Source organism: Mauremys mutica, chromosome 1 (genome assembly GCF_020497125.1).
Source record: "Mauremys mutica isolate MM-2020 ecotype Southern chromosome 1, ASM2049712v1, whole genome shotgun sequence".
NCBI classification, from domain to species: Eukaryota; Metazoa; Chordata; order Testudines; family Geoemydidae; genus Mauremys; species Mauremys mutica.
This window is the reverse complement of record NC_059072.1, coordinates 328752603-328779638: the sequence shown is the minus strand read 5'-3', so window position 1 is coordinate 328779638 and position 27036 is coordinate 328752603. Positions and strand designations below refer to the sequence as shown.

At 44.3% G+C, this 27036-nt stretch overlaps 1 protein-coding gene across 2 annotated transcripts in view; it reads right to left on the bottom strand.

Moving 5' to 3' along the window:
- Positions 1-27036, bottom strand: part of GUCY1A2 (guanylate cyclase 1 soluble subunit alpha 2) — a 264368-nt gene that overhangs the window by 9992 nt on the left and 227340 nt on the right. For both annotated transcript variants that reach the window (XM_045018738.1, XM_045018748.1), the window contains one exon: positions 19289-19443. In XM_045018738.1, coding sequence (XP_044874673.1) covers positions 19289-19443 — 155 coding nt within the window. The remainder of the gene's footprint in view (positions 1-19288; positions 19444-27036) is intronic.

The window sequence follows — 27036 nt, the reverse complement described above, 5'->3', positions numbered from 1 at the left end:
GGCTGTCAGGGAAAGCGGTATTGTGTTCGCTGTCGCCTGCGCCGTCCTCCACAGACCCTTCCTCATCTTCCCCATCGGCGAACATCGAGGAGGAACTGTCCAGGTTCACTATGCCATCCACTGAGTCCATGGTCACTGGTGGGGCAGTGGTGGCAGACCCACCGAGAATGGCATGCAGTGCCTCGTAGAAGCGGCATGTCTGGGGCAGGGCTCCGGAGCGTCCGTTTGCTGCTCTGACTTTTTGGTAGCCTTGTCTCAGGTCCTTGATTTTCACGCGGCACTGCATTGCATCCCGGCTGTATCCTTTCTCTATCATTGCTTTGGAGACCTTCTCGAAGGTCTTTGCATTCCACTTGTTGGAGCGCAGCTCCGACAGCACAGACTCCTTGCCCCACACACCGATCAGATCCAGGACTTCCCGGTCTGTCCATGCTGGGGACCTCTTTCTATTCTTGGATTGGCCGGACTCCTCTGCTGGAGAGCTCTGCATCGTTGCAGGTGCTGCGGAGCTCGCCCCGATGTCCAGCCAGGACGTCAGATTCAAAGTGCCCAGACAGGAAAATGAATTCAAATTTTCCCGGGTCATTTCCTGTGTGGCTGGTCAGAGAATCCAAGCTCGGACTGCTGTCCAGAGCGTCAACAGAGTGGTGCACTGTGGGATAGCTCCCGGAGCTACTAAGTTTGATTTGCATCCACACCTAGCCTAATTCGAGCTAGCCATGTCGAATTTAGCGTTACTCCACCTGTCGGGGTGGAGTATCGAATTCGAACTAAAGAGCCCTCTAGTTCGAATTAAATGGCTTCCTGGTGTGGACGGTTGAGCGGTTAGTTCGAATTAACGCTGCTAAATTCGATTTAAAATCCTAGTGTAGACCAGGCCTTGGAGTCATTTTAACTTTATGGGTCAATTGTCTAGTCCCAATGACCTTTCACTTGTGGTTTTAAATTAAAAAAAATTGGTGCTTTTAAAAGATTGATGGAGGAATGAGCAGATGCGAGCTGAAGCTTGATAAGGGACGGCAGATTTTAATAAAATCATCACAGCTATTTCTTATCTCCTGCTGGGAGAAAATCAGCAGTGGTGTATCTCGCAAATTGTGTTGTCATTTAGGCCTTGATCTTTGCAATTTAGTATGCTATGTTTAACCTGGGTTAATGTACACGCAGGTGCAGGACTGTGGCCTTACACCTGTGCAAAGTGGGTGAGAAATGTTACAATTTTGAGTGTCAATGATGGCACAAGGTGCAAGGAAATGAATAATCAAGCTCCAGAAGTTATGAGCTGGTGCAAGTTGCTGGAAATTGCAAGTGAAAGGGTGGGGCAGTAGCAGGAAGATCAACCAACAGAAGGGTGTTAAAAGGTGTAAGAATTAGCCTCACCAGTTTGAAACTCATTTTTTTTTCTTTGAAGCCCAAAGAGATAAAACTAGACCCTCTAAGCTCTCCTGATCCTGAGAATAGGCAGGGGCTGCACTGGTCTCCAGCAGAAGTTAAAGGAGCCACAAAACTATCAATATTTAATACCAACTGGAACGGTCCCCTAGGGAATGTTCTACCAGCCCAAGACCACCAGAGCATGCTACATTTCAGCTCTTCCATATAAAACCCCCTGTGCCAAAGGGAAGGTGGGTGGATAAGGCCAGCTACATAGCTTTGCCCCATTGGAGAATTCAGGACTTCTCAGTCACTTGGCTGAGACAGCTTTCTGAACCCTCTGTGCTGATGGAGGGGCACAAAAGTGACTTAACCAGAATTGAAGATCTGGCCCATGGCCCCAGAATGCAACTATTTCCTTACTCCTTTACATTGTGTACAGCCTAAATCAGTGAGAAAAGAGTCATGCACTGAACTGTTGCTTAGGTAAAACATTGCTTCAGGTTCTGAAAGTTAGCCAAGAACGCCTCCTTTAATATACACACACAAAATAGAAAGTCAGAGGTAATGTAAGATACAAAGAAAGAATGAGTGAGGAGGGGGAGGCATAGCTCAGTGGTTTGAGCATTGGCCTGTTAAACCAAGGATTGCAAGTTCAATCCTTGAGGGGGCCACTTAGGGATCTGGGGCAAAAATTGGTCCTGCTAGTGAAGGCAGGGGGCTGGACTCAATGACCTTTCAAAGTCCCTTCCAGCTCTAGGAGATTGGTATATCTCCTATTATCATTATAGTAGCAGGGAAGACACTTTGGTGACATCTGAAGAAACCAGTATGGCTGAGATGTGGTTTCTAACTCCCTTTTTAATTTGGATTCTACAATTGTTCTACTTTGTAGCCCACAGGTGTTAATATCATTCTAATAGTTTTGTTACTAACACCAGCTGGGCAAAGGAATCTTTTTTAGAATGTAAAAGTAGAATAAGTGGCATAAAATGCAATTTAAAAAGATTTTCACTAGAGTGTGGTGCAAAAGAGGATTTCCTGCCACCGTGTCTTGGGAGTTGGAATTTAATCCAAATAAAGGCTTTATAATTTATGAGGAGAGGCTGAGGGAACTGGGATTGTTTAATCTGCAGAAGAGAAGAAGAATGAGGGGGATTTGATAGCTGCTTTCAACTACCTGAAAGGGGATTCCAAAGAGGATGGAGCTCAGCTGTTCTCAGTGGTGGCAGGTGACAAAACAAGGAGTAATGGTCTCAAGTTGCAGTGGGGGAGGTTTAGGTTGGATATTAGGAAAAACTTTTTCACTAGGAGGGTGGTGAAGCACTGGAATGGGTTACCTAGGGAGGTGGTGGAATCTTCTTCCTTAGAGGTTTTTAAGATCAGGCTTGACAAAGCCCTGGCTGGGATGATTTAGTGGGGATTGGTCCTGCTTTGAACAGGGGGTTGGACTAGATGACTTCCTGAGGTGCCTTCCAACCCTGATATTCTATGAAAGGCCATTTGGATAATCTCCAAGAGCAAGAGGCTAATAAAAATAGGTCACATAATGTAGGACTGTGCAGTATATCAAGAATCACAGTAGTGGATAAATTACCGAATAGCTGCATGGGGATTAGGTGGTTAGTCACCAGTCACCCTGGCACTACTAATATCCACTGAGCGTTTTACTGATTCCAAGTCACAGTGCTGGCTCTGTGAGTCTGATAGCACAAACCATTCCTTCAGCTGGAAGCTTAAATTCTACATAAAGCTAGTCTAGCCCCAGCGTGTGTCATACTGATGGGGCTGAGGTTGATGTGCAACCTCAGTGGCTCAGCAACATCTATTTACCAACTCTTCTGAAAATACTCAAATGCATTTCTCCCTGCTCTCCCTTCTGTGGATTTCATGTCTGACCTTTTATTGTACAAGATTCTTTTACAGAAGGATTTTAATAGATGAAGATGCTGGGTGCCACTCAAGTATCTGGGTAGGTACAACACCCAAGCTGATGTTTAGACCTGATCACACAAGTGCTCATGTGACTTGCTCAGGACTGGTCCCTAATTCAGCTTGGGGCCTCTGTTGATGTTTGGGGGCTGGGGGCAGAATTCCTCAAATATTCATTATTTAATATCCTTGGCAGTTTCTCCTCCTAATCTGAAATTCTCCTGATCTGTTTCAATTCTTCCAAAAAAAACAGCTGTCACTAAACTACTAGAAGCATTGCTGTCATTGCCCAGAAATACACTGTCTTTGGGAATGCATTATTCTGCTTGGAAACATTTTTTTCTAAATTTAGCTTCCCCAATTTTATTTAAAGGCATCAGCATGAAAACAGAAACAGGAAGCATTTGAAAAACTGGGTGTTTCTGCAAATGAACATGTGGTGGAGTCAACTCAGACACGGCTTTAGGAAAACCCTTAAATCAGGGGTGGGCAAACTTTTTGGCCCAAAGGCCACATCTGGGTATGGAAATTGTATGGTGGGCCATGAATGCTCATAAAATTGGGGATTGGGGTGCAGGTGAGGGCTCCGGCTGGGGGTGCGGGCTCTGAGGTGGGGCCAGAAATGAGGAGTTAATGGTATGGGATGGGGCAAGGGTGTGTGTGGGGAGTGAGGGCTCCAGCTGGGGGTGCAGGCTCTGGGGTTCAGGAGGGGTTGGGACTGAGGGGTTCAGAAGGCAGGACGGAGATCAGGGCTGGGGCAGGGGGTTGGGTGTGGAAAGGGGTCGGGGTGCGGCTCCAGGCAGCGCTTACCTCAAGCAGCTCCCAGAAGCAGCGGCATATACGCTCTCTGGCTCCTACGCAGAATCGCAGCCAGACGTCTCTGCATGCTGCCCCATCCACAGGTGCTACCCCTGCAGCTCCCATTGGCCACGGTTGCCAGACAATGGGAGCTGTGGGAGCCACGCAGAGCCAGAGCACGCGCAGAGAGGGACAAGCACCTCGGCTGGTGCTTGAGGGCCTGATTAAAATGTCTGAAGGTACGGATGCAGCCCCTAGGCCGTAGTTTGCCCACCCCTGCCTTAAATGCATCTTCCTTGAAGCTTTTCTAAATATCCATTTTCTCATACAGTAGGTGGAGCCATAGTGGAGAGTAACAAGATTTCAAAGGCTATTTGTTAGGAACTTTAGGCACATCTTCAGCTGTGAGTCCTTAAAGACACATTAATGTGGTTTCATCTAAAACTGTTTATCTGAAAGCAAATCTACTGCCACTATTTCTTTTCCCAGTTAAGTAGTGCAAATATTTGTTGAGAGGCATGGTCTGGATAGCAGAGCACATGACTTTTGCAATGACACTAACTCCTCCTGTGGTCTTGGGTAAGCAATTAGACCTTTCTGCCTCAGTTTTTCAGCCTCAACATTTGCTGCTTTCCATTAGTGTGTATAACATTCCGATTTAGAAATCGGATTGATAGAAAAATGGTGAGTAATCCTCTTGAGTCTGCTTAATCTGCTTCACTCAGCTACTATTCCCCATGTTTAGATCTTCCTTCTGTAGGCAATCAGAGGGTTTCATTACTTGCCACAGAGTACCTGGATAATTATAATTCTATCAAAAGTAGAGAAGACTGTGTAAAAATTCAGAGGGAGCTAACAAAGTTACATGGAGGGGGAGCAACATGACAGCTCAAACCGATCTAGGGTAAAATGTTCAAAAGTACACAAGGGCCAGATATTTAAAGATACTTAGACATCTAGTGATGCAGACAGCCATGCAATAGGAGTTTCAAAAATTCCTAGGTGCACAACTCCCACTGAAATCAATGGGAATTAGGTGCCTAGTGGGGTTTTCAAAAGCCTGAGGCCTGAATGTGCAAAAAGGAGTTAGGTGTTGCACCTAACTTTTAGGCACCTAGAAAATTATTGAAATTCACAAGGAGCGTAAAAACCTACTGCTGCTACCAGTTGCTCAATTGGTAGAGGTTTGCGCTGTGGATCTAGAAGCCCCAACCTTAATCCTGGCATTTCCTAACTTTTGAGTGCTTGACTCTGAAACCCTAATAATGTTCTTTTAATGGGGCTTTTTTTGTATTTCATTAGCCAGATGAATAGATCATTCTGTAAATTGTATAGGATCAATATACACATGTATGTATACATGCACATATCCTGCTGCTATCTGATGTGATTATAAATAAAGCTTCTTCTGTGAACAGGCTGTCCTCAAACTGTCCACCCCTCGTTTCTTATGCCTTCCTCTGTAGCATCTGGTATTCGTCACTGACAGACAGGATACTGTACTACACGGATGACTGGTCTGATACAACATGGCAAGTCCTTGTTCCAATATGAATTCAAGTGACAGATCATTACAGTACCCAGCCAGAAGTATTTCTAAAGTACAACTGATGAGGATGTTAATTTGCTTTTGTAATGTCCAGAATGGATCCATTTTGTCCAAAATTTTAGTGACTTTGGCTTCCTACTACAATTTGTATTTATTGTGGAAAGATTCTTTGGATTCGGAAGACTTAAACTGAGCTAAGGATATCTGGTTCTAATTCTTTTGACATTTTACCCTATGGTTTAGGCCAGGGGTCTCAAACATGCGGCCCGCGGGCCGCATGCGGCCCGCGGAGCTCTTCCCTGCGGCCCGCGGAGCTCCCCAGGGGAGCTCCGCAGGGGCCCCCAAGAGAAAAGCGGAGGCTCCCGCCTCCACCCCTCTCCTGGAGCCTCGGCGCATAGAGCGCCGAGTCTCCGTCCGAGCGCCTGAGCCCCGCCCCGCTCAGAGCCGCGTGGGGAGGGGGCGGGGCTGGGAGCTCTGGGCTGAGCGCTGCGCTCGGCGTGGAGCTCACAGCCCCGCCCCCTCACCACGCGGCTCTGAGCGGGACCGCCGGAGACGCGCTCGGGTAAGGGGGGGGGAAAGCGGGACCCGCCGGGGCCGGGCCCGGGCCCGGGCCGGGGGAAGGGAAGCGGGACCCGCCGGGGCCGGGCTGGGGGGGGGGAAGGGAAGTGCTCAGGGCTGGGGCAGAGGATTAGGGTGCGGGGGGATGAGGGGTTCATGATGTGGGGGCGCTCAGGGCTGGGGCAGAGGATTAGGGTGTGGGGGGATGAGGGGTTCATGATGTGGGGGCGCTCAGGGCTGGGGCAGAGGATTCGGGTGTGGGGGGATGAGGGCTCTGGCTGGGGCTGAGGATTAGGGTGCAGGGTCCTAGTGCCTGCCCTCCGCCAGTACTGGCAAGGCAGGCTTCCCTTACCCTGAGCCTCTCTAACCCCAAACCCTCAGCCCCAGCCAGAGCCCTCATTCCCCCCGCACCCTAATCCTCAGCCCCAGCCCTGAGCACCCCCACATCATGAACCCCTCATCCCCCTGCACCCTAATCCTCAGCCCCAGCCAGAGCCCTCATCCCCCCACACCCTAATCCTCTGCCCCAGCCCTGAGCACCCCCACATCATGAACCCCTCATCCCCCCGCACCCTAATCCTCTGCCCCAGCCCTGAGCGCCCCCACATCATGAACCCCTCATCCACAGCCCTCACCCCACACTCCAAACCTCTTCCCTAGCCCTGAGCCCCCTCACATCATGAACCCCTCATCCACAGCCCTCACCCCACAGCCCAACCCTCTTCCCTAGCCCTGAGCCCCCTCGCATCATGAACCCCTCATCCACAGCCCTCACCCCACAGCCCAAACCTCTTCCCTAGCCCTGAGCCCCCTCGCATCATGAACCCCTCATCCACAGCCCTCACCCCACAGCCCAACCCTCTTCCCTAGCCCTGAGCCCCCTCGCATCATGAACCCCTCATCCACAGCCCTCACCCCACAGCCCAACCCTCTTCCCTAGCCCTGAGCCCCCTCCTGCATCATGTACCCCTCGCCCTCAGCCCCACAGCCCTCACCCCTGCACTCCCTCCTATCCCCAAACTCCGTCCCAAAGCCTGCACCCCCACCCCCTGCCGCAGCCTGGAGCCTGCATCGAGCACAGAGCCTGCATCCAGACCCCCTCCCCCACCCAAACTCCCTCCCAGAGCCTTAGGCAGTAAATCTAAGTGCGTGTTTTGTCCTTTGAGTGAGGTGCATTACTGAGTGTATATATTTATTAAAACTGCGCGCGCTTAGGGGAGGAGGTGGAGAAGAGACAGGGCAGGGGCGGGGCCTCATGGAAGGGGTGGATTGGGGGTGGGGCCAGGGGCAGCAAGGGGGCGTGTCAGTGATGCGGCCCTCGGGCCAATGCACTAGTCCTCATGCGGCCCTCGGGGTCATTTGAGTTTGAGACCCCTGGTTTAGGCACTGATGCAATGGTCTTGGTATTTTTCCTTCTTCCAGCTCAATTGTAACATATTTCCAAAAGGGACAGTGTCCCGTGCTTTGCTTTTGTTATAGGACATAATGTACATCACCTGGACTGCAGCATAGCACCTGATAAATGCCCACCTCTGGCTTTGCAATATTACTATTTGTATTTTCCATTAATCTGGTGAGGAGGATCCTGCTGTTCCTATACACTGTGACTCAGCAGCTAGTAGGTCTGCTGTCTGTTTTAGAGCATTAGAAAAAAAGTATAACAGCTTGGCAATATCTTAGAACACAGTACATGCACCATCTTGAGGAACTGATAGATGTAAAACTAAAGAATACTGTAAAAGCTACCAGAAATAGCATTTGATTAACCTGAAAAGCTCTTGAAAGAATCCTCAAAGTGCCTGATCATTCAGCAGAGAGAGCTTTGTGGTAAACAATTCTACAGAATTTAGTAGAGGTTAAATAAATCAATAGAGTCCTACAGACATGAATCTGGCTTCTATTCAAATTCCTGTACAAGCCTATATAGTTTAGGAGATAAATATATCCTTTCCACACTTTCTTTTAATATTTATAGCATGGATTATTTTATATAAAATTCTATAGGATGGTTAAAAAGTTTATAAAAATTATAAGATTTCTAATAAATTCTGCAGGCCTTTTTCATAATGGGTGTATATGCGTGGGTTGGGGAAAGCAGTGCAGAAGAAAGGAGGGGGCAAAAGGTAATTATTTTTAAATGCAGTAATCTGTAAAATAGGAATAATGATGCTTACCTTCTTTTGTTAAATGCTTTGAGATCCCTGGAGGAAAGGCATTTTATGGTAATATAATTAGACAGGATAAAGGTGGGTATATTATAGTATTATGTAAACAAACAACACATTAAGGCTGTAAACAATAAATAAAAATAGAATTAATCTATTTTACATGCTGCAGAAGGGATCCATGAAACCACAGATTGTGTTTCCTTCCAGAGTATGGAAAACATTCATCCAAGCGATATTAAGGAATGAGCCCAAACTAGATAGTTTATTGAAGGAACAGAGGACTTTGTTATTTTCCTTCAATAACTTTTCTAACCCTGATGTAGACAAACACTTGGGTCCTGTACTCCCTAAGCAATCCCTACTGATTACACTGGGAGGTCTGCTGGAGCTGTCCCAGTGTTTCCAATCAGGACCTATTGGTGATGGTCAGGGATTCAGATCAAACTGGGGTCTTCAGCCCTTCAGAACATTTTGAAAGGCCTAACTGAGACAAAAGCGAGAGAACAAGATGTTTTGAGCAGAAATGAGCTTTCATCCCCAATAGATTCAAAGGCAACGTTTGTTGAGTCCTGCTGTCTTACATTTTTGAGTTCTTTCCAGACGGGTCTAATTGGAGCAAGGCTGCCCAAGGTTCGCTGCTGTTGCTAGGCAACAGCAAATGTTATATTTATATTTTTAAACTCTGGTTCTTACACAGACAGATTATGGACTCAAAAGGAAACACCTGAACCAATAGAGGCCTTTTAAAAATGTGATTATATTTTGGGAGCTGATGACTGTTTATATTATACAATGTCATATTATCATTTGGAAGCTGAAGAGCGTTAGACACATTGTCAGTACTCGACTGCTTCATAAGCACAAAAAAAGTGGGGCAGAACCTCCATAGCGGGGCACAGGAAGTTACAAATACCTAATGAGGAATGTCGGTAGTTTTAACTGACAAAGATGAAAACCCAGTTCATTTTCATACCATTTTCTGTTTGTTTTTTTAAAGAACTACTTTTTTAAACAACAATAAAAATATTAGGTACATTCATCAACACAGCAATATAGCAAGAATGGAAGTATCTGATGTGATGTAATGTCAGCACTAAAGGTGTCTCCCGTTTTATGATTTGCACATGCAGATCCTATTAAACAGAAAGTTATTCACAACCATACTGGATTACTATTATTATTATTATTACTGGTATTAGTATATTAAGTTCAAGTTCTTAGGGCCCTGCATAGCTCTGCCCCTTCCAACTTATCTGCCATCAATTCTTTTTGTATCACTCACTATCCCTTCAACTCTCAGTGATATTCCATTTGTCGACTTCTTCCAAACCATCGTCTAACTGTCCTCCACACTAACTGCTACGTGTGGAAAATCTTTCTTAAGTGAGCTATAGCTCACTCTTCTCTCTGAAATCCCTCTGGTAAACCCACGTCTTTTGAGAGGCCTAGAAGAAACTTGTTGAAAGCCTTCTACTGATTGTTTTTATCCATTAAGCACATATTTGTTGTTATTTTTTTCCTACATCATGCTGTGCACTATAGCCATCATGAGTAACCACCATGGAGCTCACCCTGGAACTTTATCCCCTTCCTCCTTCGAAAAATTTGGGCAGATGTATATCATGTTCAGAACTATGAGGTTATCCCAGACACTATGAGGACATGGGGTGAAATCCTGTTCCCATTGAAGTGAATGAGAGTTTTGCCATTGGCTTCAATAGAGACAAAATGTCATCTCTGGATTCTCAGGTTTTACTTCAGTGTGCAAAACCCTAATTCGAGGAGTTATTTTAAACGTCTACTGGGGGAAGGAGCCAAGATACATCTTTTCCAAGCAAGGCTGACCCTTTTAGAGGCTCAATGCACCCATCAAAATGGCAATGTATTGAAAAGAGTTAAACCAGCTATGAACAAACTTCACCCCAGGACATCTTAAAGGAGAAGGACAACAGTCAAAGCTGAAAGAAAATTGACTCTTTTCAACCAAAAAAACTGGATTCCTGGAAAGCTAGAATAGTTCTTATGGCCTATTTAATAACAAAACAATGGTAATAAAATGTCAAAGAGTTTTCAGATAATTTTTCTTCAGCTTTCTGAAATAAAGGGATAAAATCCTCCTTACAATTCAGAGGACATTTTTCTGCTGTTTTCTGGTGGCCTGTTTATAGCGCTAGGAAGAAGCAGGTGAGGTCAGGTAAGCAGGCACACCAGACAGTTTGCAAAAGCACTACATGGATAAAGGAAGCTCTGAATTTAATACAACAACAGATTAAAGTTAGGACACTTGCATGTATCCTGAAAAAAGGTTCTTCATATGAGTGAAGTGAAGAGCTGCACAGAGTGCTGCTGAATCCAATGAAAAGATAACCATGGGTTTTTAGATTCCAGCCCTACTTCCTTTTTGCATTGCCATAAAAAGAGCGCACAGGTATTGTAGGAGTAGCCTTTTCTCTTAAAATATCAAGTGGTTTTCACATAAATATATTAAAATGTGCCTAACATCTTGTTCAGGTTTTCTAGATACGCATTTTTATCACTGAGCTTTGCATGTCTAATACTAATATGTTTATCAACAATTGGGAAGACAGAACACCAACTCTTAAGAAATAGCTCCACATTTCCATCAGAGAAGCTATACTGAGGGCCAGAGTTTTATGCTAGTATAAACTGGGCATATCTCTACCGGAATTAATCATTACCCTTTGCTATGATGATTTCCATTAGCTGAGGATCTGGCCTTATGGCTTCAAAACTTTTGCTTCTTAAAATATGTTGTTTATTCCTTATTCCAGACAGAAGAGTGGCATTACTAGGGAAGACAAAGTTGTGAATAAGTAGAGCAAAAAATTAAATGAAACTTTAACTATGTCTGATTTAGAGGATAAAGCTATCTTTCTTGTCAATATTTAGATGCCAACTCTGAGGAAAAGACAGTTACTTTTTCTGTAACTGGTGTTCTTTGAGATGTGTTGCTCATCTCCATTCCATATTAGGCATGTGTGTGCTCGCCACATGCACCAGTTCCAGAAGTTTCTCTCAGCAGTATCCATAGGAGAACGGCTCTAGTGCCCCCTGGAGTGGTGCCCACATGGTGCAGTATAATGGGCGCCACTGACTCCCCCCACCCTCAGTTCCTTCTTGCCGGAAACTCCGACAGTGGGGTAAGAGGGTGGGTTGTGGAATGGACATGAGCAACACATCTCGAAGAACACGAGTTACGGAAAAGGTAAATGCCATTTCTTCTTCGAGTGCTTGCTCATGTGCATTCCATATTAGGTGACTCCAAAGCAGTACCCCTGGAGGTGGGCAGGAGTTCACGGACGTGTAGATTGCAACACAGCTCTGCTGAACTCAGCGTCATCTCTGGCCTGCCGAGTGATGGCATAATAAGCCATGAACGTGTGGACAAAGGACCACGTTGTGGCTCTACAGATGTCCTGGATAGGGATGTGCGCCAGGAAGGTCGCCGAAGATGCCTGTGCTCTCGTTGAGTGGTCTCTGACAATCGGTGGTGGCAGAACACCCGCCAGGTCCTAACAGGTCCTTATGCACGAGATGATCCAATTGGAAATCCTCAGTGAGGACACCGGAAGGCCCTTCATCCTACCTGCTGTAGCGATGAAGAGCTAAGCTGATTTACAGAAAGGCTTGGTACGTTCTAAATAAAAAGCCAAGGCCCTCCAGATATCTAGGGCATGAAGACATCTCTCTTCACTGGTCTTGTGCCATTTGGGACAGAACGTTGGGAGGAAGATGTCCTGGTTCATATGGAAAGTGGATACCACCTTTGGCAGGAAGACCAGTGGGGCCGCAGCTGAACCTTGTCTTTGTAGAAGACCATGTACGGCGGTTCTGAGGTCAAGGCTGTAAATTCAGAGACTTGTCTCGCTGACATCACTACCACCAGGAATGCGACCTTCCATGACAGCTGGGAAAGGGAGCAGGAACCCAGTGGTTCAAAGGGCGGGCCGGTGAGCCTAGACAGGACCAAGTTAAGATCCCACTGTGGAACAGGAGCCCGCACCTGCAGGAAGAGTCTCTCAAGCCCTCTTAGGAATCTTACCATCATGTCATGGGAAAACACCATCTGTCCTTGGATTGGCAGATAAAAAGCAGAGATGGCCATAAAATGCCCTCTAATGCAAGAGTGTGCTAGGCCCTAGTTCCTCAAATGAAGCAGGTAGTCCAGGACAGCCTGTATGGAAGAACACGAGGGAAAGATGCCACGTTCAGATGCCCAGTGGGAAAACCTTGTCCACTTGGCCAGGTAAGTTAATCTAGTTGAGGGCTTCCTACTCCCCAGGAGGACCTGTTGGACTCCTTCCGAACAGGCCCGCTCCTCTGGGTTTAACCACACAGCATCCACATCGAGAGGTGGAGGAACTTGAGATCGTGGTGTAGGAGCCAACCATGGTCCTGTCACAGCAGGTCCAGGAGGTTGGGCAGGGGCCAGGGAGGGGCCGTTGACAAGTTCACGAGCGTGCCGAACCAGTGTTGGCGAGGCCATGCTGGGGCGATAATGACAACCTGCGCTTTGTCTCTCTTGATCTTTGCCAGAACCCTGCTGATGAACAGAATCGGAGGGAACACGTATCTCAGGCTCCCTGAACATAACCGGAAGGCAGGCATCAGAGAGAGAGCCCTTGCTCAGACCTTGCCAAGAACAAAACCAGTGGCATTTCCTGATCTGTCTGGTAGTGAACAGGTCCACTTGGGGAGTTCTTCACCTTTGGAAGATCATGCAGGCTACCTCTGGATGGAGTGACCACTCGTGGTGAGAGGAGAAGTCCCTGCTGAGCTGGTCTGCCAGCGTATTCTTAGTATCAGAGGGGTAGCTGTGTTAGTCTGGATCTGTAAAAGCAGCAAAGAGTCCTGTGGCACCTTATAGACTAACAGACGTTTTGGAGCATGAGCTTTCGTGGGTGAATTTGCTGCTTTTACAGTGTATTCTTGACACCAGGAAGGTGACAAGCTTCCAGATGGATTTCATGCCTGATGCAGAAGTCCCACAGATGGAACGCCTCTTGACAGAGAGCTGACGAGTGCGCTCCCCCTTGCCTGTTGAGGTAGAAAACTGAGGCTGTGTTGTCTGTCAGGACTCGTACCACCTTGACCGACAGGTGTGGCAGGAAGAATCCGTACACCAGCCGGACTGCTAAGAGCTCTTTGACGTTTATGTGCAACTTTGCTTCCCCCGGGGACCACATTCCCTGTATCTAGAGGTCGCCGAGGTGCACACCCCAGCCGAGGTCCAAGGTGTCGGACATCAACTTGATGGAGTGAGGGGGGTTGTTGAACAGAACCCCCTCAAGGACTGTCCTGCAGTCAGTCCACCATCACAGCAAGGTGAGTATTACCTGGGGAATAATGATCTTTTCCAGGGGGGTCTCGGGACTGGGAATAGACCATCCCCAGCCATTGTTGCAGGGGTTGCATTCGGACACTGGCATCACGGGTCATCTAAGTGCATGCTGCCATGTGATCCAGCAGGTGCAGACAAACCCTGGCTGTAGTCAAAGGGAACACGGAGACTTCTGTGATGAGGTTCGTCAACGCATGGAACCTTTCCAGTGGCAGGAATGTTCTGGCGCAGGTCGAGTCAAGGACCGCTCCGATGAACTCTATCCTCTGCACCGGCACTAACATCGACTTTTTGTTGTTTACCAATAAGCCCAGAGAGCAGCACGTGGCTTGAAGCACCGCAACATCCCTTTGGACTTGAGACCTGGAGCTGCCCTTGTGGAGACAGGGGCCATGGAAGAGGGGGTCTGCCACAGGGCATTAGTGATTTTGGAAACCCCTTCATGAAGGGGTAGGGCCACACTGGCAAGAGCTGAGGAGCAGAGGACGTCAAACAGGGAGTCCAAAGGCTCTTCCAGTTCCTCTGCCTGAAGCCCCAGGTTGGATGCAACCCTCTTCAAAAGTTCCTGATGTGCTTTGGCGTCATCTTGAAGAACTGGGTGTGGGGGGCCCTGGATAGCCTCATCTGGTGAGAACTAGAACGATGCTGGTGCCGCGGGGACCTCTACTTCCACTGTTCCAGCAGATTGCTCTCCTGGGTCTTCCTGGACCTGTGGGGTCTTACACACTGAAGTCTCAAGCCCTGGAGGGGAACAGGATACCGAGGCCGCTGGCCTCTCCAAGGCTCCCAATGCTGACCGGGCAGCCTGGGAGGGTTGGGTGAACCCCCAAGGGTTCCATGGGTACCATGACCCCAGCCACTGTGCCTGGGGCCATGGGACAGGTTTCGGTGCTGATGCTGTAGGTGGCACCGCAGGTACCAGGATTAGGGAACCTTGCTCCATGCTGGAGGGCAACAAAAACAATTAGGGGGATAGAAGAACTTCCATTAAGAGGAGAGATTAAAAAGACAGGGACTGTTCAGCATGGAAAAGAGTTAGGTAAGGGGGGATATGACAGAGGTCTATAAAATCATGACTGGTGTGGAGAAAGTGAATAAGGAAGTGTTATTTACTCATTGACATAACACAAGAACCAGGGGTCACCCCATGAAATTAATAGGCAGCAGGTTGAAAACAAACAAAAGGAAATACTTCTTCACACGACACACAGTCAACCTGTGGAACTTGTTGCAGGGGGATGGTGCAAAGATCAAAAGATTAGCTAGGTTTTAAAAAGAATTAGATAAGTTCCTGGAGGATAGGTCCTTCAGTGGCTATTAGCCAATCCCATGCTCTCGGTGTCCCTAAGCCTCTGACTGCCAAATGTACTTGGACTGTATCACTTTATAATTGCCCTGCTCTGTTCACTCCCTCTGAAGCATCTGGCATTGGCCACTGTTGGAAGAAAGGATACTGGGCTAGATGGACCACTGGTCTGACCAATATGGCCATTCTTATGTTCTTATTTTAATTACCCTTCATTATTTGTACTGTGTGCAACAGCACATGAAATGGTGTTAAAGTGACTGAATACACAACAAAATATGGTTCCTAGTAGCATGTCCAATGTTTAACTAGGTTAGAAATTAGTAGATAATGTATTTCTTTTAATTTTCATTTTATGTATTTTGCGGAACATATATGCTAAATATTTTACACTTATTGTGTTGACATTTGTCTGCTGCCATAAATGTTAATATAATACTGTATTTTATAATAAATGCAAAAATAAACAAAATATTTTATAGAAATAGAACAAGCCAGTTTATATGCTCAGTGAAGTAAGGGTGAGTCCTGTAGAATCCTGTGGGTTAATTTTTGGCATTATCTTCATAGATATCAAGGCAAATCAAACAACAAGCCAAATCAACCCTCTCATGGAAAAGTCCTTGTGAGAAGGCTGTGGAGGGGGAAAAACTTCCCCTTGTGGAGTGCCCTTCACGTTCTTGTCAGGATACAGGGGTTGCCTCCCCAATGCGAAAGAAGAAAAAGGCAATCTGGTCCCCAAGACCTTTCAAATCCTCTGAGAGCCACTCAGATGTTTAGAATGGGGTGGTTTCCGAGGGCTAATCTAAAAACAAAACCCAGGCATCCTCCACAAACTAGCAAAGGGAAAGAGATTTGGGTATTAAGAATGATTTTCAGATGTCAAGGCAATTAAGTGAACGTCTTGTTTTCTTCTCACCATGGGTGTTGTAAGGAAAAGGAATTAATTCTGTTCAGCAAAATCATCATTATTCATGCCATTTAAAAAAACTGTGGATATTAACCCTAATATAAGCAATTATTTTAGTTTCATAGCTCAGTGGCATGTGTTTAGGAAGGCACGTGTTTGTAGCATGTGTTTCTTTTATCCCCTGGAATGAGTAGGTTATAAAGTGAGTCAGAAGCTATACATTTTCAATCATTTAAAACTCAGGGCTTGGCTACACTTACAAATTTGCAGCGCTGCAGCAGGGTGTGAAAACACACCCTCTCCAGCGCTGCAAATTGCGGCGCTGCAAAGCGCCAGTGTGGTCAAAGCCCCAGCACTGGGAGCGCGGCTCCCAGCGCTGTCCGTTATTCCCCACAGGGAGGTGGAGTACGGACAGCGCTGGGAGAGCTCTCTCCCAGCGCCAGGGCTTTGACTACACTTAGCGCTTCAAAGACACATGAATGGAAGAGACCTTCTTTCCTGCCACTGTCAAAACCTTGAAAATGTAAGGCTATAATTTCCTTGTTAGGTTAATTTTGGGAGGGACAGAGAGAAGGGTGGGAGGAGCAGGGGTAATTGCTATATTGGCCCATTCTGTTAAAGTCAATGGGAGTTTTCCAGTTGACTGAAGTGAGAATAGGATTGAGCAAATAAATATGGATTAATAAAAACACTTGAATTATATTTCCTGGGACTGCACAGAATGGAGACAAATTTTAGAGCCCTTTGGCCAAAGCGCTAGTGATACAACCTAGGGGATTCACAGGTGGTGCAACGCTCACTTTTGTGCTCCTCCAATCCTGGGTGGCTGTTTCCAGGGTTGTGCCCCCAAAATACCTTACAGTAGCCTAGAAGCTATTCTGTGTCATGCAAGCAGCCAATTAGCTCAAGCATCGAATTGGCCGCAGGAGACTGGTAGGGTTGTAGGAAGACATGGCCGTATCCCTGTTACAAGGGCTGACTCCAGGCACCAGTGAAGGAAGCAGATGCTTGGGGCGGCCAATGGAAAGGGGCGGCACGTCTGGGTCTTCGGCAGCAATTTGGCGGCGGGTCCCTCAGTCCCTCTCATCCTCTTTGAGCTGCCACCCAAGAGGAAGAGAGGGAGCAAAGGACCCGCCGCCGAATTGCCGCAGAAAAATGAAGTGGTGTGATTGAGGTGTCGCCGATCGGCTTTATATATATATATTTTGTTCCGCTTCGCCACTTGGGGCAGCAAAAAATCTGGAGCCGGCCCTGCCTGTTACTGTAGCTACACCCCTCACTTGAGGCACAGTGGAAGATGATGTAAGAGCTTTTACATCAGCCTATACTACCGGGAGATCACACTTAGGGGCAATCCTCCCAGGGCTAGTTAAATTGGCTTTAAAGGTAGCATGGTGCAAAGCAGATAGGATCCTGGGATGTGTAGTTTCTCCAGTCCCATAGTCTGGCTGCATTAGTGAAACATTAGCCTAAGAAATAACAGAATGGCTACTGAAACCACTAGGAACAGCACTGGCCCTTTAAAAGGTAAGAGTTCTAACATTCTATGAATGGTCTAAGTAGGTTACTTCTGAACTGAGCTTTCATCAGACTCACAAAAAACATATCTACCTTTCCTGGCTGGATTTCCTCTAAGGGCCAAATTCTTCTCTCAATAACATCAATGTCAACTGGCACAATGGCCACTGATTTCAGCAGAATTCCAGCCTTCCAGGTTTATATTTGTGTAACTCACATCAAAGTCTCTCACTTCTTCAAAGATCTCTCTCACACGGACAGGACTTCCAGAACCAGCAATAGGACAGATGGGAATGGAGACACCCTTCAGCAATAGAGGGCAAAAAGTCTTCAAAAATGGCTGAAGGCGCATTTAAGTGCTGCAAAGACCTTGTGCTAGTCTAAACAGGGTCGACTTTCACCCACCGACTTCTATGGGAGTTCATTCACTGAAGGATAAAGTAACCGCACCTAGGGGTCATTAAGCCCAGGAACCAGGAAAACACCCTGAAAAGACTTTTTATGTTTTGATTACACTGAGGTCAAGATGCTAGGTTCCGATATTTTTAAAGAGAAGAGAGAATTTCTAATTTTAATTTAAAATAATGTGCAGAGTTTTGCCCTACTTAAGATTAGTTTGGATCCCGGTTCTTCTTCTCTATCACCATGCAACTGTCTGAAGCCACCGCTGGGTACTTCATGATCAAAAATCTGTTCAGAATGTCTGCCTCTTACTCAAGTAACTGCACATCTTCTGTTGTGTAAGTTTTATCTGACATAAATGCATTCTCCAGATGAATGTCATTTCATTCACCAGTTTTAATTACTTTTTAACTTTAGTTTTCCACTGCTTTATATTTTAGCATATCAGAAGCTTCAAGTCTTGGATGAAGAAATTCCATTTAAAACTTTAATTTACATAGATAGGTACAGGAAAAATAAATATGGAAATGCACGACTGAAAAAAAAAACCCCAGCATGGCTTGATTGGTGGTTTACAGTATTACAGCATTCAGCTAAATGCTGAAGCCTGGGCAAAGCTATGCTTCAGAAAATTACTTCACACGACAAATAATGTGAAGAACAAGAGAGATATAGATCTCTTGACAAAGAAATGAGCACGTTAGAACTAATCAAGCTGCAGAAATTCTTATAGTCAATCTGTCAAATTTGAACAATTAAAGGAACTTTTCTTTAGGCCAGCTGTTTCAGAGTACTTTTGATTAAATCAGGTTATGAGAATTTGCATAATTTCTCCAGAGGGTTAGCAATAAGAACGCTTTGCCATTTTCTATCTTTTTCTTGCATTATGAAAATGTTTTTTATTGAGTGCCTCTTGACAGTGCTAAATAATACATTTTCCTCCAACTATACATAGAACTCTGAAATCTCAGCCTCATCAGTAAAATTAAACACACTCACAAGCCATTGGAATAGCACCTTCCTACATCAAGTCCACATAAGAGTGAGGAACAGAAAACCTCAGCCAAAAACTAACAATATCCATCGAGTACATGGTATGGGGGAGGTAGGGTAGAAATTGCCCACTTACATGTTATTTTGGGCTAGCTGGTATATGGATTTACTGGCCATTTCCCTACCATTCCTTTGGCCTGCCAACAGCTCACTCTTAGCTCTGAGCAGTATGTCCTGTAGCAGTGAAAAGGGCCTGTGGAATGCTCCTTCCCAGCCTCTCCCAGTGTTTCACTCATTTCATTTGGTGGGAATTTTGCAGCTGCCCTGGAGGGGGTGGAGGCTGCAGGATGTATCACAAGATTTCACTCAAAAACCAGGGCTGAAATCAAAGCAACCCAGAAAGACTAGCAGCACTTACTGGTATGTGGTTGGACTGACATTGATGCGACGTGGATGACTTCCTGACTCAAACTTGCTTGCCAGAGTGACGTTGTTTCCAAAGAGACAATAACGTGGCATTCTCACACCAACAACTCCAGCCAGAACTGATCCTGAATGAATTCCTATCCTCATCTGGGGAAAAAACAACAAAAAAATAACTCAACAACCTGTGTTAGTAACTTCTGTAGCTCTATCCATTGCTAATGTAGTCAGAGGACTTTTAAGTACTTGCCCAGGCCATTCCCAAGAACCAATTTAAACAGATGATAAACTGTGGGGAAAACAGCAGGCTCTTCCCATGCAATACAGACAGAATTAAAAAGTAAAGGGGATGAATGCACCTTTGCAATATAACTACGTCTAGAAAGAGAAGACTTTTAAATCGGTAAATGTCAATTTTGCTGCGTTCACGCGCGCGTATACACACGCACACACACAAGCCAACAAAAATATTTCTGTTGATGATAATATACATTTACAGATAGGTGAAGAAAGAAAAATGCTGCTTGAGACCCTATTAAAGTTTTATTTAAGGATACTTACTTTGTGTATTTTGACATATGATGTTGACAGTTTGTGTTTTTAACAGTTCTAAAGCATTAACTTTTGGAATCTCAGTGTCTACTGTCCTTAATTATTGTTTGATGCTCCCATTGTCTAACTCACCCATAATTTCCCATGTCTGTGAAAATTTAAAATAGACAAAAATTGAAAAAATGCTTTAAAATAAACTTTGATATTATCCATCAAAATTATATATTTCTGCCAAGCCCAAGTATAATTTACATGCAGGGGATTACTGATATGAAAAATATAACCACTTACAGGACACTGTAGGGGAAGGATCTCAATATTGATACAAAAATTATATTTACAGTATAACACTTTTTTTAAGATAGTTACAAACTTGTTTCTTCCTTTATTGACTATTAAGATATAGCTACAAATATGTAATAGCCTGGATGCTTGAAATATAACAGTACATACTATATTTAGCTAGTTGTGTTACCAAGCATATAGCCAATCAAAGACATTCCAGGAGGTTTCAGCTTTCTGTCCCCAATTACAAGCAAGTAACTCCTTCTTAGCCATAAGGATTTTTATTGCCCCTAAGCGGACACATTCAGAAAAGCTGCATTTTAAAGTATACCTTGCTTTAACTTTGCACTACTTTCTGTTGTGCTATGTTTTAAAGATGAACTTATTATTGAAATTTGTGCTTTGAACAAAAGATTCAATAGACATTTGCTTGCTATAACAAGACTGTAACCATGTAAAACATTCATGTTTTAGGAAGAGACCTGATTGCAAGAAGGAGTGTAGGAATTTGTTATCAGAGCAATACATTTAAGTCATAAAATGAGCCTATACCACAATCGCCACCCTTTTCTGTTCAATGGAAAATCCCTGCTTGTATTTTAAAACTTAAGGACAAACATATATGGTTGGAAATATTTTACAAATTTTGTTTAGTTCTTAAATATTGAAATAGCAAAAATCTTTGTGAAATGCAGATCTGCAAATAAAGTTAACCAAATGCAAAGCTCCTGACAGCTCCTAATATCACTGTTATGTAAATGGTAAAATGCTTTATGTACAACTACAGCAAGGCCATTTGATGCTATAACTGGTTACTAACATAAGAAGTCATTTGAGTACAGAAATGTTTATATTAATTGGGAAATTAGTTATCTGGCAATGCTTCAGCAATCCCTCATCAAACTTCATGAAGACGAGAACCACCTCTTCCAAGATTGGTAAAAAGAAAAGACAATACCTTCTTTGATGGCCATTGAAGCTTAAAGACTCCAATAAAAAGGCCATTTTGAGACCTGACTTTTATAAAGAGAACAGGAATGTTTGGACTCATCTGAAACACAATTTCTATTCCTTTTAAATCCTGATGGAACTAAAGGTATATCTCAGAAAACTAACTGAATAATAATAAAAAAGGATTAAAACTAACTTTAAAATGTATCTGATGCTTTCCCACCACAAGAACAACAAAAGCAGTTAAAGAAATTGTATATATTAATTAGGCTAACTGCACATGTGGGAGCTGAGGGTGTCATCTAACCCAAACCTCAACAGCATGAAGCAAATGAAAGGGTGACAGCAACGAACTTTCAATCTAAACAAGCCTGAAAGAGATGTGTTTTCCTATTTCATGGAAAGGAAGGGAGAGAGTATAAAACCCTGAAGTGAGAATTCCTCACCACATCCCCTCTGCTACCTTGCTTATACAACTCATCCTGTCCATCTCTACAAGAAACTGTCACAGATAGATATGAAAAACAGAGAGGACTCAAGAGGAAACCAACCGAGGGAAAAGCTCCCCAAGACTTCAATATGGACTGGTTAACCAAGATACTGCCAAGTGATTAGATATAAACTCTTGTAATGATTTTATTAAGTTATGAAATTGCTGTTGTAATTTCAAATGCTAATAGTTCTTCAGTTAGACACCAAGTGGTTAGACCACACATTCTTGGAGTGAAGACAGGGGCTAAACATTGTAAACAGAGAAATTGTGGGATTTAATTGGATTTTAAGATAGGCCATTTATGAATACTGTGTATCTTAAAGCAGCTCCTTAAATAGCTTCTTCTAAGTAATTGATTTAAATATTTCTTTCACTTTCATATGATTTAGTTGAGATTGCTTACCTTGCCCAATTATGAACTCTGTGGTTATTCTTAATAGCCAATAGGATTCACTTTTCCTTAAACAAAATTATTTTGCTCATCTATAACCCCTCTCAGTTATCTAAGGATATAATAATTTTGGCTTCATGATAATTTTGGAAAATAATACCTTGGTCTCACTTTACCAAATGAATTGGCCCACCAAGGCAGTTTCACTCTCAGAGATGTAATCTCTGCTAGAAGTACTCCATCAAGACACATATAGAAGGGATTGTAATGGAAGTATCCAGTTTATCATCTGTGTTCGGTCATCTGCGTTTTGTTTAATGTTTTCTTTTCCTTTAGTTTACTTCATAATTAGATAGCTATGGTTAATAATTATGATTGTTTTGCTTGGTCTTGATCATGGTGTGTGCTAAGGTATGTAACAGAATCACTGTGACTAAAATAATGGGAGTCACACACCTGAGTTGGCAGTAAGAGAAACAACTACTCAGAGCTGGCTTTTCTTGTTTCTCTAGACTAGATATTTGTAGTTATTTTAAAAATCAAATTACTTGGCATCCAACAATTAAAATGACCCTTTTCTACCCCATAAATGGACGACATGACCAGGAACAATGGTGATGGGGTCATAAAAGTACTCAGAAGGATATTTTTTGCCACCAGAGTTAGCACATACCTTAAAATAACTTCTTTAAATTAGTGAGAAGAGGAGCGAAGTGTAATGAATGAATGTGGTATTTGTATTCTTCACTTCAGTTTTCCTCCACAACCTGAAGACAGCTTTTATCACTTTGTCAAACTGAGAGATGGCAAACGCGAAGATGCTGAAGATTGAGACAACTGCTTTTAAAATCAGCTTACCACAAGGATGTTCAGGAGGCACAAATCCCTGACAAACTAAAGAAACCATATCTGTTCTAACAGCCATTCCCCTGTAACTGTCTGGGATGTAGAGATTACATTGGGATGGAATGTGTGGAGGGCACCATCCAAGCCCCTTTCAAAGTGAATAATCAAACAGAAGAGATTTATTTTGGACATATTTTGACCACTAACTATGCTGGCCATGAAAATTAGCTTCACAAATAGGGAAATCTCTCTCTCTCTCTTTTTTTTTTTAACTTGCTCTATAAAAAAAATCAAAAGTGGATAGTTGTATTTACATCTGGAGAGGTTACTCTTCTGCAACAAAATCTAAATAGCCCCAGTACACAAAATAATAGGCAGGTAATAAATAACAGCTGTTAAAATAGCCACCACAGTGGATCTGAGCTGTACTCAAACTGGTGACCTTGCAGTAGAAGTTTCCATATCCTATTATTAAATCCCTTGATTCATCTAGTTTACAGTTATTATCCCCTCATCCCTTCAATCACTAGTTTTTTTATATCAAGGAAAATATCATATGCCGAGCACAAATATAAACTGGAATGACTGCATCACTAGCCTATACACACAACGAATAATTGTTGACATTTTATTAACCTGTTCACCTGTTCACGTGTTTGTGAAGCGCTGAGAAATGATAGGTGAAGAGCATCCTACATTATTTCACAGCCTACATTTCTCCGTGTGTGTCCATATTTTTTCCATGCAAACACACATGCTCTTGGTTTGGTTCCTTAGCTACTGACCACAAAATGACTTCCTGAATAAATATAATATTATACCCATTGTGTACTAAGCCCATGCCTAACAAACATACATGGCACTGATTCTAGATTCACTGAACAACACTAAACCATCCCCACAAGCACTGCAATGTTCACAATAATGCTGTCAATTACAGGCTAGGACAAAAACATTCTGTAAGTAAATAGCACTTTCCTTCAACTAAGCTTTCAACCCTGTTGGTATAGTTTTCAAGGCAACTACTGAATTCACTCAAATACCTTTAAGCTACGGGGTTGGAGTGTGCCTACAAACTTGCTTATGAACACCATCTGTGACCAGTGGCGGATTAACAAATTTGGTGCCCCTAGGCCCTCAAAAAATTGTCCCCCCCAGCTCACCTTTGCTTCCCTGCGGTAAGCCTGGGAGGGAGCGGGGAGAAGGGGAGTTGCGGCATGCTCGGGGGATGGCAGCGGTGGAGCTGAGGTGAGCTGGGACAGGGAGCAGTTCCCGGCCCCCCCAGGTTACTCCCCACGCCCGCGGGCCCCAGCTCACCTCTGCTCTGCCTCCTCCAAGCGTGCCGCTACTCGCTTCTCCCTCCCTCCCAGCGCTTTCACGCGTCAAGCCTGGGAGGGAGGTGGAAGGAGAGAAGCACGGTGCGCCTGGGGGAGGAGGCAGGCGGGGATTTGGGGAAGGAGCGGAGTTGGGGAGGGGTCGCAAGCGCCCCTGCAAATTTGCTGCCCTAGGCCTAAGCCTTGTTGGCCTAGGCGATAATACGCCGCTGTCTGTGACTTCTCATCTCATATTTTATTTCAAAAATATTATTGGGTATGTAATTTTACCATTTTTGTTACAGAATATGTTTCAACTATGTTGTCTGTTTCTGATCAAGAGGCAGATCCTGCAGCCAATACCCACACAAACAGTCCTTATGCATACAAATAGCACATGCAATTTTTGCTGGAGTAATGACTATTCACATCAATGAAAGTCACCAGACTTGCCCTCAGTAAGATCATTAGAGGCAGTGATATCTCCATCTTTGTATAGCATCAAGGATGCCGTCAGTTCTCAATAAGTAATAAGGCGCTTTTATGATGTCTTGTTATTGTGGGATGCAAGGGGTGAGGTGAAGGATTTAGTTGCTTTGTGCCCAGTTTTAAGAGAATGGAATGGTGGAACGGTAGCCATGACTGGAGTACAGGTATGGAAGGGTATGTGCTGTTTAGGAAAGACCGATGCAAAGGTAAAGGTGGGGGAGTAGCATTGTATATCAATAATGAGGTGAAATGTAACGAAATAACTAGCAATGCAATGGATAATACAGAGTCTGTTTGGGCAATGGTCACATTGGGGAAGAAAACTACTAGAGCCTCCCCTGGGATAGTGATTGGGGTGTGCTATAGACCGCCGGGATCTAGCCTGGATATGGATAGAGAGCTCTTTAATGTTTTTAAGGAGGTAAATACTAATAGGAACTGTTTGATCATGGGGGATTTTAACTTCCCGGATATAGATTGGGAAACAAATGCTAGTAATAATAATAGGGCTCAGCTTTTCCTAGACGTGATAGCTGATGAATTCCTTCATCAAGTAGTTGCTGAACCGACGAGGGGGGATGCCATTTTAGATCTGATTTTGGTGAGTAACGAGGACCTTGTTGAGGAAATAGTTGTAGGGGACAACCTTGGCTCAAGTGATCATGAGCTAATTCATTTCAAAATAAATGGGAGGATAATCAAAATTGCATCTGAGACTAAGGTATACAATTTCAAAAGGGCTAACTTTACTAAATTAAGGCGACTAGTTAGGGAAGTGGATTGGACTAACATATTTAGGGATCTAAAGGCAGATGATGCCTGGGGTTACTTCAGGTTGAAGTTGCAGGAGTTGTCAGAGGCATGTATCCCGAGAAAGGGAAAACGGCTCGTAGGTAGCAGTTTTAGACCGAGCTGGATGAGCAAGCGTCTTAGAGGGGTGATTAAGAAAAAACAGAAAGCGTACAAGGAGTGGAAAATGGGAGGGATCAGCAAAGAAACCTACCTTATTGAGGTCAGAGGGTGTAGGGAAGCAGTGAGAAAGGCAAAGAGCCGGGTGGAGATGGACCTAGCGAAGGGGATTAAAACCAATAGCAAAAGGTTTTTTAGCCATATAAATAGGAAGAAAACCAAGAAGGAAGAAGTGGGACCGCTTAAAACTTTAAACGGAGTGGAGATTAGGGATTATCTTGGAATGGCACAATATCTGAACGAATATTTTGCCTCGGTCTTTAATGAGGCTAATGAAGGGCTAAGGAATAGTGATAGAGGGACTGATGGGAATGAAGATATGGGGGTAGATATTACGGTATCTGAGGTAGAAGCCAAACTCGAACAGCTAAACGGAAGTAAATCGGGTGGCCCGGATAATCTTCATCCTAGAATATTAAGGGAATTGGCGAGTGAAATTGCAAGCCCGTTAGCGATGATTTTTAATAAATCTCTAAACTCGGGGGTTGTACCGTTTGACTGGAGATTAGTTAATATAGTTCCTATATTCAAGAAGGGGGAAAAAAGTGACCCGGGTAACTACAGGCCTGTTAGTTTAACATCTGTAGTATGCAAAGTCATGGAAAAAATTTTAAAGGAGAGAGTGGTTACGGAGCATGAGGCCGATGGCAACTGGGACAAATTACAGCATGGATTTACGAAAGGTAGATCGTGCCAAACCAACCTGATCTCCTTCTTTGAGAAAGTAACAGATTTTTTAGACAAGGGAAATGCAGTGGATCTAATATATCTTGATTTCAGTAAGGCGTTTGATACGGTACCGCATGAGGAATTACTGGTTAAATTGGAAAAGATGGGGATCGAAATGAAAATCCAGAGGTGGATAAGGAGCTGGTTAAAGGGGAGACTGCAGAGGGTCGTATTGAAGGGGGAACTGTCGGGTTGGAGGGGGGTTACCAGTGGAGTTCCTCAAGGTTCGGTTTTGGGTCCAATTTTATTCAATCTATTTATCGCTGACCTGGGAACCAAGAGTAGGAGTGGGCTGATAAAGTTTGCGGATGACACCAAGTTGGGAGGTATTGCAAATTCGGAAAAGGATCGGGATATCCTCCAGGGAGATTTGGATGACCTTGTAAACTGGAGTATTAGTAACAGGATGAAATTCAGTAGTGAGAAGTGTAAGGTTATGCATTTAGGGATGACTAACAAGAACTTTAGTTATAAGCTGGGGACGCACCAGTTGGAAGTAACGGAGGAGGAGAAGGACCTAGGAGTCCTGGTTGATCGTAGGATGACTATGAGTAGGCAATGTGATGTGGCTGTTAAAAAAGCTAATGCGTTCTTGGGATGCATCAGGCGAGGTATTTCTAGTAGGGATAAGGAGGTGCTAGTCCCGTTATATAAGGCGTTGGTAAGACCTCATTTGGAGTATTGTGTGCAGTTTTGGTCTCCCATGTTTAAGAAGGATGAATTCA